Source organism: Hylobates moloch, unplaced genomic scaffold (assembly GCF_009828535.3).
Source record: "Hylobates moloch isolate HMO894 unplaced genomic scaffold, HMol_V3 SCAFFOLD_5, whole genome shotgun sequence".
NCBI lineage: Eukaryota > Metazoa > Chordata > Mammalia > Primates > Hylobatidae > Hylobates > Hylobates moloch.
In genome coordinates, this window is record NW_026652280.1 from 100,775,478 (window position 1) to 100,792,111 (window position 16,634).

Genomic DNA, 16,634 nt, shown 5'->3' on the forward strand with positions numbered 1-16,634 from the left:
TTTCTGCCAAACCTGTAGAAAGAGCTGTGGCCACCTAATGCCTCCGTTTCCTCCCTGCCCACTCCCTCCTGACTGCCTGCGCCAGGCTGGTTCCAGCACTACTGAAATGCTTTCTTTCAGGTCACAGACATGCGCTCGCTGCCCACTGTGATGGATTTGCTTCAGGTTCAGCTCTTTCACCTCCTGCCTGCACCCCTCAATACTTCCTCCTTCCTTGGCTTCCCCACAAGAGTGTTAATGATTATAAAATTTCACAACCATGATGAAAACCAATTTTTCTCTGGAAAACTCTATTTTGGAAAAAATTTATATTTATACCATCTTCCAAAGTCAGGAAAATAGAAATGCATTATGTATAACTCATTTTTTCTCAGTCTTCATGTTTATATTACATTTACATTCAAATTTTCTAATTGCTTTACTCTTAAATATTTAATGTTTATTACACATGAATGTAAAAGATGCTGAGTAACAAGCAATTTGTGAGAACGAGCAATGTGTGCTTAGCATTTTCAGTTTACCAAGCACTTTCATATCCTTTATTCCATTTGGTTTTCACAACCACCCTATAAAGTACACATTATTACTATACTCATTGCACAGAGGCATAAAATAAGGATCAAAGAGGTTAAATGACGTCTCTATGGCTAGGACTTGAACTCCAGACTCTTAACTTCAAATCCTACATTTTTTTTTCCATTATATTGTGCAAAACCATAGTTTTCTTCTCAGATTTTACCATTACTAAAATAAAATAGAAAACTAGTATTTTGGCAGTTATCAGGAAACCATAACCTTGGGCCAAATCCAGTCCACCACCTTTTTTTGTAAATAAAGTTTTACTGGAACACAGCCATGCACATCCATTCACTCATTGTCTACAGCTGCCTTCAGGCTACAATGGCCTTCAACGCATACAGTATTTACTATGTCGCTGGGCACAGTGGCTCACATGCTTGTAATCCCAGCACTTTGGGAGGCTGAGGCAGGCAGATCACGAGGTCAGGAAATCGAGACCATCCTGGCTAACATGGTGAAACCCCATCTCTACTAAAAATACAAAAAAAATTAGCCGGGCGTGGTGGCGGGCACCTGTAGTCCTAGCTACTCAGAAGGCTGAGGCAGGAGAATGGCGTGAACCCGGGAGGTGGAGCTTGCAGTGAACCGAGATCGCACCACTGCACTCCAGCCTGGGCGACAGAGCAAGACTCCGTCTCAAAAAAAAAAAAAAAAAAGTTTTGATCAATTATAAATTTGAAAGGAGGCTTGGTACATTAAGCTAAAATTGCCTCATGCACATCTCATTTTAAATCATAAAAGTAACATTAGGATTTTTTTAATTACAAAGACATTGAATGTTTATTGTAGAATATTTTTAAAAACTCAGATAAGCAAACTAGAAGTATTGTCCATAATTCTGCCACCAAAATATGAACACTGCACATCTACTATAAATATCATGAAATCATACTGCACCTTCTGCTTTGTAACCTATTTCACTTAAAGACACATCCCTTCCAATCAATCACCGCCAACCACATGGTTTAAGAGATCAATAGCCTGCTATTAGTTAAGGCAGCAGCATTTATGGACCACTGACTTTGTGCCAGACAGGCAGGAGGTTACTGCACTCACCTATGTGCTAAGTAATTTCATGCCCATCCAACTAGCAGCAATTTAACAGTTGGACAACACCAAACATTCATGATAGAGGAACCCTGTGCTGCTGGTGGGAGTGCAAGTCAGTCCCCTTCCTGGTCCAGCTGTGAGGACCATGTGGCCCTGATGCCCCACACCTAGGTACAGGTCCCAGAGGCACTCGCACCTCGCACACTGATATGCGTACAAGCCAGTTCACTGAAGCTCTGCTTGAGGAAGCAAAAACTAGGAAAATATTAGTGTGAGCCATGTGAAATTGATGATTTTGCAGATTAAAAAAATGGTCCAAGTCAGGCGCGGTGGCTCACGCTTGTAATCCCAGCACTTTGGGAGGCTGAGGTGGGCAGATCACCTGAGATCAGGAGTTTGAGACTAGCCTGACCAACATGGTGAAACCTTGTCTCTACTAAAAATACAAAATTAGCCAGGCGTGGTGGCAGATGCCTGTAATCCCAGCTACTTGGCAGGCTGAGGCAGGAGAATCCCTTAAACCCTGGGGGGCAGAGGTTGCAGTGAGCTGAGATCGCACCATTGCACTCCAGCCTGGGCAACAAGAACGAGACTCCATCTCAAAAAAAAAAAAAAAAAAAAGGTCCAATACCAGCTATTTCATATGGTACAACCTAAGAACTGGAATGTCTATTTGCAGGTAAACACACTGTGGTAGGTTCATACAAAAGAATATTGTAACAGCCGAAATTACTGCCTAGAGCTGCACATGCCAACACGGACATGATCAAAGCAAGCCACAGACAAATACGCAGACAGAAGGTGAGGGATCAACAACCACCTGCCCAGCACCTCAGCTCCCTGCTTTTCAGGGTACACCCCAGACATGGTCATTCCCAATGCCTACCCCCAAATGACAGCTTTGAACCCTGCACTCTCTGACCCCCTCCTATCTTTCCTACTCACACCTCTGGTTCTCCAACTACACTCCCCAGGACTGTGACCCTTCAGACTCCACCGCTTTCCACCCTCCTGCAAACTCCTGATTCTGACCCTTTTCTCCTAACCATCCTGCCCCACTCAAACCTACAATGTCCTTGCTGTGTTTTTTTGTTTTTGTTTTTTTTTTGAGTCAGGGTCTGGCTCTGTTGCTCAGGCTGGAGTGCAGTGGCATGATCTTGGCTCACTACAGCCTCTGCCTCCCAGGCTCAAGCCAACCTCCCACCTCAGCCTCCTAAGTAGCTGGGATTACAGGCATGCGCCATCATGCCTGGCTCACTTCTGTATTTTTCGTAGAGATGGGATTTTGTCATGCTGCCCAGGCTAATCTGAAACTCCTGAGCTCAGGCAATCCACCCACCTGGGCCTCCCAAAGGGCTGGGATGACAGGCGTGAGCTACCATGCAATGCTCCTGGCCCCTGCTGTGCTCGTTAACCAGCTTTGGTGCCAGGGTCTATCACTGCAATCACTACCTAGTGTCCAGTACTTCATGGCATTCCTACTACCTATTCCTCATCATCAGCCCCTCACTCTCCCAGAAAAAACTACCACACACTTTGCACATCCTTTCTATTCAGCAGAGAACCCTGATTTTTACTTCGCTGAGAAAAGAGAAGCAACCAAAGGGGAACTTCCATTCTCCCACCACCCCTGTATCTGTACTCATCCCTCTAAGTGGAAGATCTGTCCCTGCCCCGATCCCTTCCTTCCCACCTTCTCGAGGCCTCTGCCGCTAAATCAGCTCCTCTCTTTCCAGCATCAGTTTCCCTCTCCACTGGATGGGCATACAAATTGGCCATGTTAATACTTATTACACATAACGCCTCAGACCCCATACACCCCTTCTGCTACGACTCCATCTTCCTACTCTTCTTTTTGACTGAAATCCTTGAAAAAGTCATCTACGCTATCTTCACTTCCTCTCACTCTTTCATTCAATAGATACTTATTAGGTGCCCACTCTGTGCTAGAAATGTGTTAGGTGTAGAAAGCAGAGCCCTCCTGGGCTCATCTTTTATGGGGAAGAGATCATCACTAAGGGGAGTAAGTAGCAGGTGGCCAGGCATGGTGGCTCACGCCTGTAATCCCAGCACTTGTGGAGGCTGAGGCAGGCAGATCACCTGAGGTCAGGAGTTTGAGATCAGCCTGGCCAACATGGTGAAACCCCGCCTCTACTAAAAAAAGACAAAAATTAACTGGGTGTGGTGACGGGTGCCTGTAATCCCAGCTGCTCAGGAGGCTGAGGCAGGAGAATCACTTGAACCCAGGAGGCAGAGGTGGCAGTGAGCCAAGATCATGCCATTGCACTCCAGCCAGGGTGACAAGAACGAAATTCCATCTCAAAAAATAAAAAAGAGGAGTAAGCAGCAGGTGTGGTGAGTTCGATGGTGGAAAGTATTAAGGAGACACAGAGCAGAAAGGACAGGAAGAATGGGGGCTACAACTGAGGGAGAAGAGCCGGGGAGGGCCTCTGAGAAGGCCACCTCCAAAGCAGAGCAGTGAGCAGAGAAAACTGCAGGTGCAAGGCCCTATGGCAGGTTCTGGGCTGAGCAAGGAGGCCCGAGAGCCTGCCGTGGAGCAAACAAGGAAGAAGGCAGGAGTGAGGCAAGCACAGGGAGTGGTTCATGCAGGGCCGCAAGGGACTCTGCTCTTCCTAAATAAGAAGGGAAGCCACTGGAGGCTTCTGAGTGGAGGGGGGCCAAGACCTGCTTGCCACTTTATGGGGTCACTCTGGCTGCTGTGTTAAGATTAGACTGCAGGGGAGCAGGGCAGAAGCGAGAAGAGCTGGCTGGGCGTGGTGGCTCATAGCTGTAATCCCAGCACTTTGGGAGGCTGAGGCAGGCAGATCACTTGAGCCCAGGAGTTTGAGACCAGCCTGGGCAACATGACAAAATCCCATCATAAAAATTAGCCAGAGGCTGAACGTGGTGGCTCACTCCTATAATCCCAGTGAGAGGTGACAGCGTGCTGGCAGTCCTCACAGCCCTCGATCGCTCTTGGTGCCTCCTGTGCCTGGGCTCCCACTTTGGCGGCACTTGAGGAGCCCTTCAGCCCACCGCTGCACTGTGGGAGCCCCTTTCTGGGCTGGCCAAGGCCGGAGCCCACTCCCTCAGCTTGCAGGGAGGTGTGGCAGGAGAGGCGCGCACGGGAACCGGGGCTGCGTGCTGCGCCTGCGGGCCAGCTGGAGTTCCGGGTGGGCGTGGGCTTGGCGGGCCCACACTCGGAGCAACTGGCCGGCCCTGCCGGCCCCGGGCAATGAGGGACTTAGCACCTGGGCCAGCAGCTGCGGAGAGTGTAATGGGTCCCCCAGCAGTGCCAGCCCACCGGCGCTGCACTCGATTTCTCGCCGGGCCTTAGCTGCCTTCCCACAGGGCAGGCCTCGGGACTGCAGCCCGCCATGCCTGAGCCTTCCCCCGCCTCCGTGGGCTCCTGTGCAGCCCGAGCCTCCCCAACGAGTGCCGCCCCCTGCTCCACGGGACTGGCAGGCAGCTCCTCCTGCAGCCCCGGTGCAGGATCCACTGGGTGAAGCCAGCTGGGCTCCTGAGTCTGGTGGGGCCTTGGAGAACCTTTAAGTCTAGCTCAGGGATTGTAAATACACCAATCGGCACTCTGTATCTAGACCAATCAGCACCCTGTGTCTAGCTCAGGGTTTGTGAGTGCACCAATTGACACTGTATCTAGCTGCTCTGGTGGGGCCTTGGAGAACCTTTGTGTCAATACTCTGTATCTAACTGATGCGATGGGGAGGTGGAGAACCTTTATGTCTAGCTCAGGGATTGTAAACGCACTAATCAGCGCCCTGTCAAAACAGACCACTCGGCTCTACCAATCAGCAGGACGTGGGTGGGGCCAGATAAGAGAATAAAAGCAGGCTGCCCAAGCCAGCAGTGGCAACCCGCTTGGGTCCCCTTCCACACTGTGGAAGCTTTGTTCTTTCGCTCTTTGCAATAAATCTTGCTACTGCTCACTCTTTGGGTCCACACTGCCTTTATGAGCTGCAACACTCACCGCGAAGGTCTGCAGCTTCACTCCTGAAGCCAGCGAGCCCACGAGCCCACCGGGAGGAACGAACAACCCCAGACGCACTGCCTTAAGAGCTATAACACTCACCACGAAGGTCTGCAGCTTCACTCCTAGAGCCAGCGAGACCACGAGCCCACCGGGAGGAACGATCAAACTCCAGACGTGCCACCTTAAGATCTGTAACACTCACCGCGAGGGTCCGCGGCTTCATTCTTGAAGTCAGTGAGACCAAGAACCCACCAATTCCGGACACACCAGCACTCTGGGAAGCCGAGGTGGGTGGATCATTTGAGGTCAGGTGTTCGAGACCAGCATGGCCAATATGGTGAAGCCCCGTCTCTACTAAAAATACAACAATTAGCCAGGTGTGGTAGTGCACGCCTGTAACCTCAGCTACACAGGAGGCTGAGGCAGGAGAATCGCTTGAACCCAAGAGGTGGAAGCTGCAGTGTGCCGAGATCACGCCACTGCACTCTAGCCTGGACAACAGAGTAAGGCTCCATGTCAAAAAAAATAAAAATAAATAAATAAATAAGCTGGGTATGGTGATGTGTTCCTGTGGTCCCAGCTACATGGGAGGCCAACATAGGGGGCTTTTGTTTGGGCCCGGGAGGTCGAGGCTGCAGTGAGCCATAACTGCACCACTGCACTCCAGCCTGGGTGACAGAGCAAGACCCTGTCTCAAAAAACAAACAAACAAACAAAAAAAAAACAAATGAACTAAGATCCCTGGCAGTAATACAGGTGGGACAGCAGTGGGTTGGCCGGGGTGCGAGCAGTGGCGTGACAATAGGTGCCAGATTCTGGATGTAGGTAACTTTTTGTTATAAAATAATTCCAAACATACACAGAAGTAGAGAGTACAATGAACTCCCACAAGCCCATCACCATGCTTCAACCAGCACCCCCATTCCGTGGGTTTCCCCTGTCTCTCCACCCCTTGTTCACCAGTGTCTTAGAGAATCCTGGGCATTCTGTCATCTCACCCTTAAATACTTTAGCCTACTCCTCAAAGAGGCATTTTCTCACTGGACACATCATTATCAAACTAAGAAAAACAATAATGTCTTACTATCAACAGGTAAACCTCACCAATTGTCTCAGAAATGTCTTTTTGTGGTTGTTTTGTCCAAAACGGGATCAAGACAAAGGCTACCAATGTATTTCATTATCATTTCTAAGTCTCTTCTATTTTATTTTTGAGACAGTCTTGCTCTGTCACCCAGGCTGGAATGTAGTGGCGTGACCTCGGCTCGCTGCAACCTCTGCCTCCCCGGTTCAAACAATTCTCCTGTCTCAGCCTCCTCAGTAGCTGGGATTACAGGCACCTGCCACCATGTCTGGCTAATTTTTGTATTTTTAGTAGAGACGAGGTTTCACCACATTGGCCAGGGTGGTCTCAAACTCCTGACCTCAGGTGATCCACCCGCCTTGGCCTCCCAAACTGCTGGGATTATGGGTGTGAGCCACCAAACCCAGCTCCTAAGTCTCTTCCAAATCTCCTTAAATCTCTATCAGATCTACTTTAATTTTTCCATGACTGACTTGTTCTAGAAATCAGGTCAGCTGTTCTATAGACAGGAGTGCTGCTGCTTTATGGCAGCATTATTTTGGTCTTCTATTCCCTGTATTTCCTTTTGACTACAAATCTGCTATAGAGCTTGACTAGTATACGTGTTTTTTGGGCAGAATACTTTAAAATGCTGTGGTCGCCTTTATCTTGCATCACTTTTTAGGGGGCTCATATCTGGTTATCTCATTTTTAGTGAGGCTAAAATTAGTCAGCAAGTTCAAATGGTTACATCCTAATCCATCCATTGTAAAACTGCCCATCAATATTTACCTAATGAATTAAGCAAGCTCAGATAACCATTGTCTGAAACAGGTATCTTACTGGGGTTTGCACAATGGTTATTTTCTAATTCTATCATTTCTTCTGCATTTATGAGTTCTTCTGTAAAGAACTTTCTCTCATTCACTAGGGTTGTTTGCTCTGAAAATGCTATTACACTGGTGTTGGAAAAGCACAATAAATACTTCTTCTCTTTAATTATCAAGTTTTATGTTAATGAACCATTATCTTTCCATTTTCAGTTGTGTCCAGTGTTATTTCTTTCTTTAGATACCACTACAAATTAATGCTTTTTAAAATCATTGGTGAATTTTAATCAAATGTAGTACTTGATGCTCAAATTGCTCCGTCCTTGGCGCATGGGACACCCTCTTTGCTTGCTCTTGTGTCTTTTTATTTGGAAACTTTCGAATTGGAATAAAAATAGATAAAATAGTATTACAAATCCCTATACGCCTATCACTCAGCAGCCTCAGAAATTCTCAATTCATGGCCATTCCCATTTCATCATAACATCTCTCCCGGCCACTAGGCTATTCTGAAACAAATCTCAAACACCACATTGCTTCACATGCGAACACTTCAGCACAAACTCCAAGAATCAAGAACACCACCTCTAAATAAACCACCTCTGAATAAAACCTCCTCTGTCTTTTCATTCAAACTTCAATAGTCTTTGATAGCTTTCTGACATAACAGCTCCAGATCTGGAATCAGCCATTTCTCTAAGAAGGACTGGTTCTCTTTAGCAGGAAAGAACACAATCTATGGGCCAGGAGTGTTACTGCTACCGGGTAATCAGAGCTCCAATGTCTCTCAGTAGACATAGCTAGAAGATATGCACCTTAAAAGAGGAAAAAGTCGCCAGGTGCAGTACCTCACACCTGTAATCCCAGCACTTTGGGAGGCTGAGGCGGGCGTAACACCTGAGGTCAGGGGTTTGAGACCAGCCTGACCATCATGGAGAAACCCTGTCTCTACTAAAAATACAAATTTAGCCTCTACTAAAAATACAAATTTAGCCAGGCGTGGTGGCGCATGCCTGTAATCCCAGCTACTCAGGAGACTGAAGCAGGAGAATTTCTTGAACCTGGGAGACAGAGGTTGCAGTGAGCCGAGATCGAGCCATTGCACTCCAGCCTGGGCAACAAGAGCGAAGCTCCGTCTTAAAAACAAAAACAAACAACAACAATGACAACAAAAAAGGAACAAAGTACTAAGACACACTCTAACACAAATGAACCCTGAAAACATGCTTAGTGAAAGAAAACACAAAATTCCACATTGTATGATTCTATTGATATAAAATGTCCAGAATAGGAAATCCTTAAGCGACAGAAAGTAGATTTGTCGTTACCAGGGGCTGGGAGGGAGGGGGAAGGCAAAGGACTGCTAATGAGTATGAGGTTTATTTTGGGGGTGATGAAAATATTCAGGAATTAGGATTGATAGCCGCACAATCTTGTGAATATATTAATAATTGAATTGTACTTTTTTTTTTTTTGAGACACAGTTTCACTCTGTCACCCAGGCTGGAGTGCAGTGGCATGATCTCGTCTCACTTGCATCCTCTGTCTCCTGGGTTCAAGCGATTCTTGTGCCTCAGCCTCCTGAGTAGCTGGGATTGCAGGTGTGTGCCACCACGCCTGGCTAATTTTTATTTTTTGTTTTTTGTTGTCATTGCTGTTGTTGTTTGAGATGGAGTCTTGCTCTGTTGCCAGGCTGGAGTCCAATGGCGCAATCTCGGCTCATTGCAACCTCCACCTCCCAGGCTGAAGTGATTTCCCTGCCTCAGCCTCTCGAGTAGCTGGGACTACAGGCGCGTGCCACCACGCCCAGCTAACTTTTTGTATTTTAGTAGAGATGGGGTTTCACCACGTTGGCCAGGCTGGTCTCGAACTCCTGACCTTGTGATCTGCCCACCTCGGCCTCCCAAAGTGCTGGGATTACAGGTGTGAGCCACTACACCTGGCTAATTTTTGTATTATTAGTATTATTTGTATTATTAGTAATTTTTAGTATTGTTTAGTATTAGTAATAATTTGTATTATTAGTTAATATTTGTATTAATATTATTAGTTTCACCATGTTGACCAGGCTGGTCTCAAACTCCTGTGATCCGCCCATCTCGGCCTCCCAAAGTGCTGGGATTACAGGCATGAGCCACCACGCCCGGCCTGAATTGTACATTTTTAAATAATAAATTTTCCAGACTGGGCAACATGGTGAGACCCCATCTCTACTAAAAACACAAAAAAATAGCCAGGCGTGGTGGTGCACAACTGTGGTCCCAGCTACACAGGAGGCTGAGGTGGGAGGATTGCTTGAGCCTTGAGGGCAGAGGCTGCAGTGAGCTGAGATGGCATCACTGCATTCCAGCCTGGGTGACAAAATGAGATCCTGTCTCAAACAAACAAACAAACAAAAAAGTTAATGGTAAATTTTAAGATATGTAAATATTATATATATTTAAAATTTTTTTTTTTTTTGGAAACAGGGTCTCACTCTGTCTCCCAAGCTGGAGTGCAGTGGTGCAATCTCGGCTCACTGCAAGCTCCGCCTCCCAGGTTCACGCCATTCTCCTGCCTCAGCCTCCCAAGTAGCTGGGACTACAGGTGCCCACCACCACACCCAGCTAATTTTTTTTGTATTTTTAGTAGAGACGGGGTTTCACCATGTTAGCCAGGATGATCTCGATCTCCTGACCTCAACATCCACCAGCCTCAGCCTCCCAAAGCGCTGGGATTACAGGCATGAGCTACCGCGCCCGGCCTGAAAAGTTTTTTAAAAATACTGGCTACTGTAGTAGATGATCTTTCAACTCTGACCCAAGATTCTTGTGTCTTCTACCAGAAACCTGGAAACTGCTGCAGGCCAATTTGTTAGTTTGTAATCAGGGTAAAATCTCAGACGTTTCAGTTTTTTTGTTTTTGTTTTTGTTTTTTTGAGACGGAGTCTCGCTCTGTCACCCAGGCTGGAGTGCAGTAGCACGATCTTGGCTCACTGCAAGCTCCACCTCCCAGGTTCACGCCATTCTCCTGCCTCAGCCTCCCGAGTAGCTGGGACTACAAGTGCCCACCACCATGCCCAGCTAATTTTTTGTATTTTTAGTAGAGACGGGGTTTCACTGTGTTAGCCAGGATGGTCTCGATCTCCTGACCTTGTGATTTGCCCGCCTCGGCCTCCCAAAGTGCTGGGATTACAGGCGTGAACCACCGCACCCAGCCCATTTCACAGTTCTTGACAGGGCATTAATGTTACCATCCGAAATTTCTTTTTCTCTTTTCTTTTCTTTTTTTTTAAGAGATGTGGTCTCGCAATGTTGCCTAGGCTGGTCTTGAACTCTTTGGGCTTAAGTGATCCTTCTGCCTCAGCCTCCCGAAGTACTGGGATTATAGTTGTAAACTACCATGCCTGGTCTAGAAATTTCTTTTGAAAACCCTAACTCCTTCTCTAAAGCACAGCTCAAATCTTTCTTATAAGGCTGGTCCGAGTTTGAGTCGAAAGAAGGCACTATGGGGAGGGCTGCTGCTTTCTGTGAAGGGGACAAGGATGAAATGTTCCCTTACCATGGTGTGGGACAGTATGGCCAAGCAAGCCCCAGGTGCCGGGCTCTGGAATGGGGTCTACTGGGGAGTGGGGAAGAGAGAGGTGGCAGAACTGCTCAGCATCTTACCTCCCCAGACCACTGCAGGAACCACATGTAGGGCTCCTCTGCCCACTTCACTGTCAAGTAACAGGTTGGACCAGCCTGCCAAAATGGGGGAGGAGAACTAGCCCCAGCAGGTTCGTCTATCAGGTGCCAGGAATCCCCCAACCTGCCCCTTTGATTGAATATGATTTCTTTTATTGGATCACAATGACTTACTATGCTCCAATACCATTTTCTTCTCTCTGTCACACAAAACATAATGGTCCATCTTTTATTTGGTGAGTTATTTCCACATCTTATCGGTTACATGATTTGGCACAAAGCAAAGAACATGGGACTTGGGAGCAACTGAGCATGGATTCCACTCTGGCTGACCACTCACTAGGTCTGTGTACTTAGCTGAGGGACGTGACTTCTCAGAGCCTTGGCTGCCTCATCTCCAAGATGGGGGCATTACCACCACCCAGAGTTACAATAATAATTTAATAAAACCACATGAATAAAGCATTTAGCTTATTTCCTAGAGCATGCCTGACAGTTAAAATACAGTAAATAGCGTAAAGGAATAAGGTACAACTGGGCAGAGATGATTGAGTGGAACTGGTTAGCAAGGGAAAATGGAGACCAAGAAAATTTTGAAAAATGTCTGGCATGCTGCAGGGGTTCCACAAAGGTTAGTTTCTCTCATCCTTCTTCTAGGACTGAGCTCCTTGAGGGCAAGGACTAGGTTGTTTATCTTCAAGCATCCCAAACTGCAGGCACAATATTTTGCATGTAGTAGATGCCAAAAAAAAAAAAGTCAGGGGGCGCTTCAATTCAGTAGATCACACTTTCATTTTCCTTTCATCTGTATTTCAAATACACTTACTACAAAATTTAAGCACTTATATTGTTTTATAATTATTTCAGGTTTGTTGGTCTGGCCTCTTCAAATAGTAAGGTGCCTGGAGTCAAAAATACGATTGCTTACATTCTACTCTCTAAGTCCCACTAACACAGCACTGACAGAACCAGCTCATTCCAAAGTCAAATAGGTGTCATTTTTTTTGGCTGAAATCAACTGCTCCCCATTACCACAGCAGCTGAGCCCTAACAAGGTCCCTTCCTAAAAAGAAGCTACCTCAACCCAAAATGACAAGAAGGCTGACCAGCCATCCAGGTCAGGGATAAAGAGTGGGACTAACTGTCCGGGATGCCAGATTAGAATTTCAGTGCTAAAACTGGGAAAGTCCAAGGCAAACTGTGATGCATTGGTTACCCTAGCCACCAACAAGTGACTGTCTGCACTATCATAGCTCTCAAACGTCTTTTAAAACTGGGGAAATTAAGTTACTAGCAGGTTACTAAGTCATACAGGAAGGCCAAGAAAGATAAGCAGCCTATTGTGAAGAATAAATACCTTAGAAATATCCAGTGGAAGATTGCCAACATACACCTCTGTCTCTCTTTTCTTGAATCCTAAGAAGAAAAACAGCATTAAATGGCAGGCATACATATGGTTAGAGGATTCAGAGGAGTCAGAACACATAAGTCACTTTTTGTATTTCTTCCTTTTTTTTCTTTTTCTTGAGACAGAGTCTTACTCTGTCACCCAGGCTGGAGTGCAGTGGTATGATCATGGCTCACCCACTTGACCTCCCAGGTCCACGCAATTTTCCCACCTCAGCCTCACAAGTGGCTGGGACTACAGGCACATGCCACCATAACTGGCTAATTTTTTTTTTTTTTTTTGGTAGAGACAGGGTCTCTCTCTGTTGCCCAGGCTGGTCTCAAATTCCTGGGCTCAAGCAATCCTCCTACCTCAGTCTCCCAAAGTCCTGGGATTACAGGCGTGAGCCACTGTACCTGGCTTCACTTTTTCTTCAATGTTAAAATATTCCCACGCACATACACCCCTACAATCATCCCCCCACCCCCGTGAACACTGAATGGCTATACTGTACCCAATCATTCAGCAATACTTATCAATATTAAGGAGTGGTCCATGATAAGTGCTGGCCGTGCATATCCCTGCCTTCCCAGCAGGGGATCACTCTGCAGGGACCTAGAGCCATGGGCACACCAGGAATCCAGCACTTTCAACGAGAGAGGTATTATGAAGTATTTCAGGACCCATGGGGTTGTGCTTCCCCAGTTAACACTAAGCTGAGTGTGGAGAGCATGCAGGGGCCCAGGGAAATGCAGGAGGGAGGCTGAAGGGAATCCAGGCAGAGGGAACAGCCCATGCCAGGACATGGAGATACGAAAAAGCTCAGCACATTTGGGAAATTGCTCATAGCCAGGACTAGGTGCCAGGTGGATTGCACACTGCATGCAGTGAGCGGTGAGAGAGGAGGCTAGAAAGGCAGGTGAGGCCAAACTATGAAATAATGAAAGGCTGTACCACAGCAGTCACAGTTTATTCCACTGGCTGGGTGATATGGGTGAGGGCTGTAACCAGTTGGGGGGTGTCAATAGACCTGGGTTTCAGAAAGATCACTTTGGAGATGGCAGAGGGAAAACTGGAAAAGGGCACAAATGAAACAGAAGCACGGGGTTAAGAGCAGCAGGTGCACCAGGGAGTAAGGGTCTGCATCGCAGCAGTGGCAGGCGCCACATCCACTATGAGACAGGAAACATGGTGGCTGACTGGAGGAAGAGCAGAATCTAGGCAGATCCCAAGTTTCACATTGAACAGAAACTGGGCAGACTGGGAACCATTAACTGGAATCCAAGTTGTAGGATGAGAGTCCCAGCACCAGTGAATCCCCCAGCCTAACTTACCTGGAGATTTCTGCTCCTCCAACACTCCATTCCTCCCAAACAGTTTAGCAGAGAGTTGGGTGTGACTACTGTTCCAGGACCTGTCAAACACAGGCATCAGCATCGAACCTCCCAAGCTCAGACTCAGACAAAAGGAAACATGTGCCAGGCATAAGCAGATGGGCCTTGCATAAACCTCTATTCCCCTTCCTGACCAAGGGTTTCCCTTCCTCCTCCCAGAATCAGTTTCCAAGCCAGGAAGCCCTCCACTGGACCTTTTAAATCACTAACAGTTAAAGTATACTCAGGGTTAGGATCGACTGGCAAGAGATGCCAGGGGTGACTCTTAAGACCGGGGCATGGTGAGACAGGAATGGGAGAAAGAGAAGGCTGGGGGATGGAGCGAGACCTGCTCATCAGCAAAAGGAAGGGACTTACATGCTGCAGTTGCTTTCCAACGGGATCTCCTGCAAAGCCAACCGGCCAGTTAGAGGAATGCCAGGATAGTACACCATCATATAACCACTGAATAGGTACTGTGGTAAGCAGAATAATGCCCCCCAACTAAAAGTGGTCCACATCCTAATCCCTAGAACCTATATTTGATTTCACGGCAAGGTTGCAGATGGAGTTAAGGTTGCTCATCAACTGACTAAAACGGGGCTGGCACGGTGGCTCACGCCTGTAACCCCAACACTTTGGGAGGCCGAGGCAGGTGGATCACCTGAGGTCAGGAGTTCGAGACCAGCCTGGCCAACATGGCGAAACCCTGTCTCTACCAAAAATACAAAAATTAGCTGGGTGTGGTGACAGGCACCTGTAATCCCAGCTACTCAGGAGGCTGAGGCAGGAGAATTGCTTGAACTCAGGAGGCAGAGGTTGCAGTGAGCTGAGATTGGGCCACTGCACTCCAGCCTGGGCGACAGTGAGACAACGTCTCAAAAAAAAAAGAGAGAGACAGAGAGAGATGTGACAACAGAAACAAAGTTAAAGTGATGTGATATGAGAAGGACTCTACTACTGTTGTTGGCTTTGAAGATGGAAGAAAGGGCCCCAAGCCAAGGAATGCTGGCAGACTCTAGAAGCTGGAAAAGGCAGGGAAATGGATTCTCCAACTAAAGCCTCCAGAAGGAACACAGCCTTGTTGAAACCTTGATTTTAGCCCACTGAGATATGTGTCAGACTTGTGACTTACAGAGCTATGGGATAATATTTGTGTTGTTCAACCCACTAAGGTTGCAGTATTTTGTTATGAAAGCAAATCGAAAGCTAATACAGATAGCATGGGCAACTTTAAAACCACACACCGCTCTGCACAGTGGCTGGCCTGTGGAAAGAACAGAACTTTTGGAGTTAGATGCATCTGTGAGTCCAGCCCAGAGACCTTGGGCAAATTTCATCTGTCAAATCAGAATCAAAACACCCATGTCATAGATCATGGCAGTGAAGTGAGATACTGCACTTAAAGTATTTGCCATGTGTCAAGAACTCAATAAATGGTAGCTATTGTGTTTATTTTTATGGTTTTTATGGGCACTTTCCTACAATTCCGTGAGTATCATCTTCCCATTTTACAGATGAGAAAACCAAAGCTCAAGGATATCAGGGGATTTTATAAAATTATAAAAGACACTGAGGTAACTCAGTCCTGTGATTCCAAAGCATTGGTTCTCTTTCTACAGATAACAAGGCTGTCAAAGTCATTTCAAAGGGATTTTTTTTTCCTATACTTTAGGGAAAACATAAATTAAAACATTAAATTTTAAAATAAAACAGTAACTCTTCTCTAAATTATTCCCAGCTGTGGGAGGGAACAACCATTTTAGCTGCAACCAATTCTAAATAGAACTAAAAGTAGTTCAGATAATTAAAAGACAGGTATGGATGGATAAAAATGGAGAGGGAGGTTTATGGGCAAAATCAGAGATACAGGATGTTAGTCCCAGTTCCTGGTAATCTCTGGAAAAGCCTATGGGATTCTCAAACAGAACAGGCACTGAGACCTCCCAAGCCAAGGCCCGGCATAAATCTGTCCAAGATGCCTTTAAGGCCTGCTGGGTACTATGCTAAGCAGCTAATACACATTCTCATTTAATCCTCACTCAAACTCTAAGAGGGAGACATTGTTAACCCATTTTACAGATGAAGTCCCGGAGATGCAGAGATGATAACCTAGTATTTGGCCAAGATCACTTAGTATCCATGCTCACAAATGGGAGAAGCCTGTTTTTGTTAATCCAAACCATATGACCATATGATTCCAAAGTCCTGAGTTTCCTTCCAATCTATTGTTTAGTCTGGAGAAGTAACCTATTTGTGTAGGTTTTTTTTGTTGTTGTTTTTTGGGTTTTTTTTTGTTTTTGAGACAGGGTCTCACTCTGTCGTCCAGGCTGGAGTGCAATGGTGCGATCTCGGCTCACTGCAACCTCTGCCTCCCACATTCAAGCAATTCTCCCACCTCAGCCTCCCAGATAGCTGGGACTACAGGCACGCGCTACCACGACGGCTAATTTTTGTGGTTTTAGTAGAGATGGGGTTTCACCATGTTAGCCAGGCTTTGTGTTTTTAAAAAGACCTAAAGAATACATAAGGAGCTCTTACAACTCACCAACAAAGACAACAAATAAACCGATTAAAAAGTGAGCAAAGGATCTGCTAGACATTTCTCTGGAGATATACAAACGGCCAATAAGCACATGAAAAGATGCTCTGCATCTTTGGCCATTAGGAAAATGCAAATCAAAACCACAATGATA

General features: G+C 46.5%; 1 protein-coding gene across 8 annotated transcripts in view; it reads right to left on the minus strand.

Moving 5' to 3' along the window:
* The window catches only part of TDRD10 (tudor domain containing 10), a 43,976-nt gene that overhangs the window by 25,248 nt on the left and 2,094 nt on the right, over window positions 1-16,634 (minus strand). For 6 of the 8 annotated variants that reach the window (XM_058439233.1, XM_058439237.1, XM_032154431.2 and 3 more), the window contains 3 exons: window positions 14,317-14,345; window positions 13,900-13,979; window positions 12,536-12,594 (listed from right to left, as the gene is read on the minus strand). In XM_058439233.1, coding sequence (XP_058295216.1) covers window positions 12,536-12,594; window positions 13,900-13,979; window positions 14,317-14,345 — 168 coding nt within the window. Of the gene's footprint in view, window positions 1-12,535; window positions 12,595-13,899; window positions 14,022-14,316; window positions 14,346-16,634 lie in introns of all 8 variants that reach the window. The other 2 variants (XM_058439235.1, XM_058439236.1) reach the window with 1 other exon arrangement.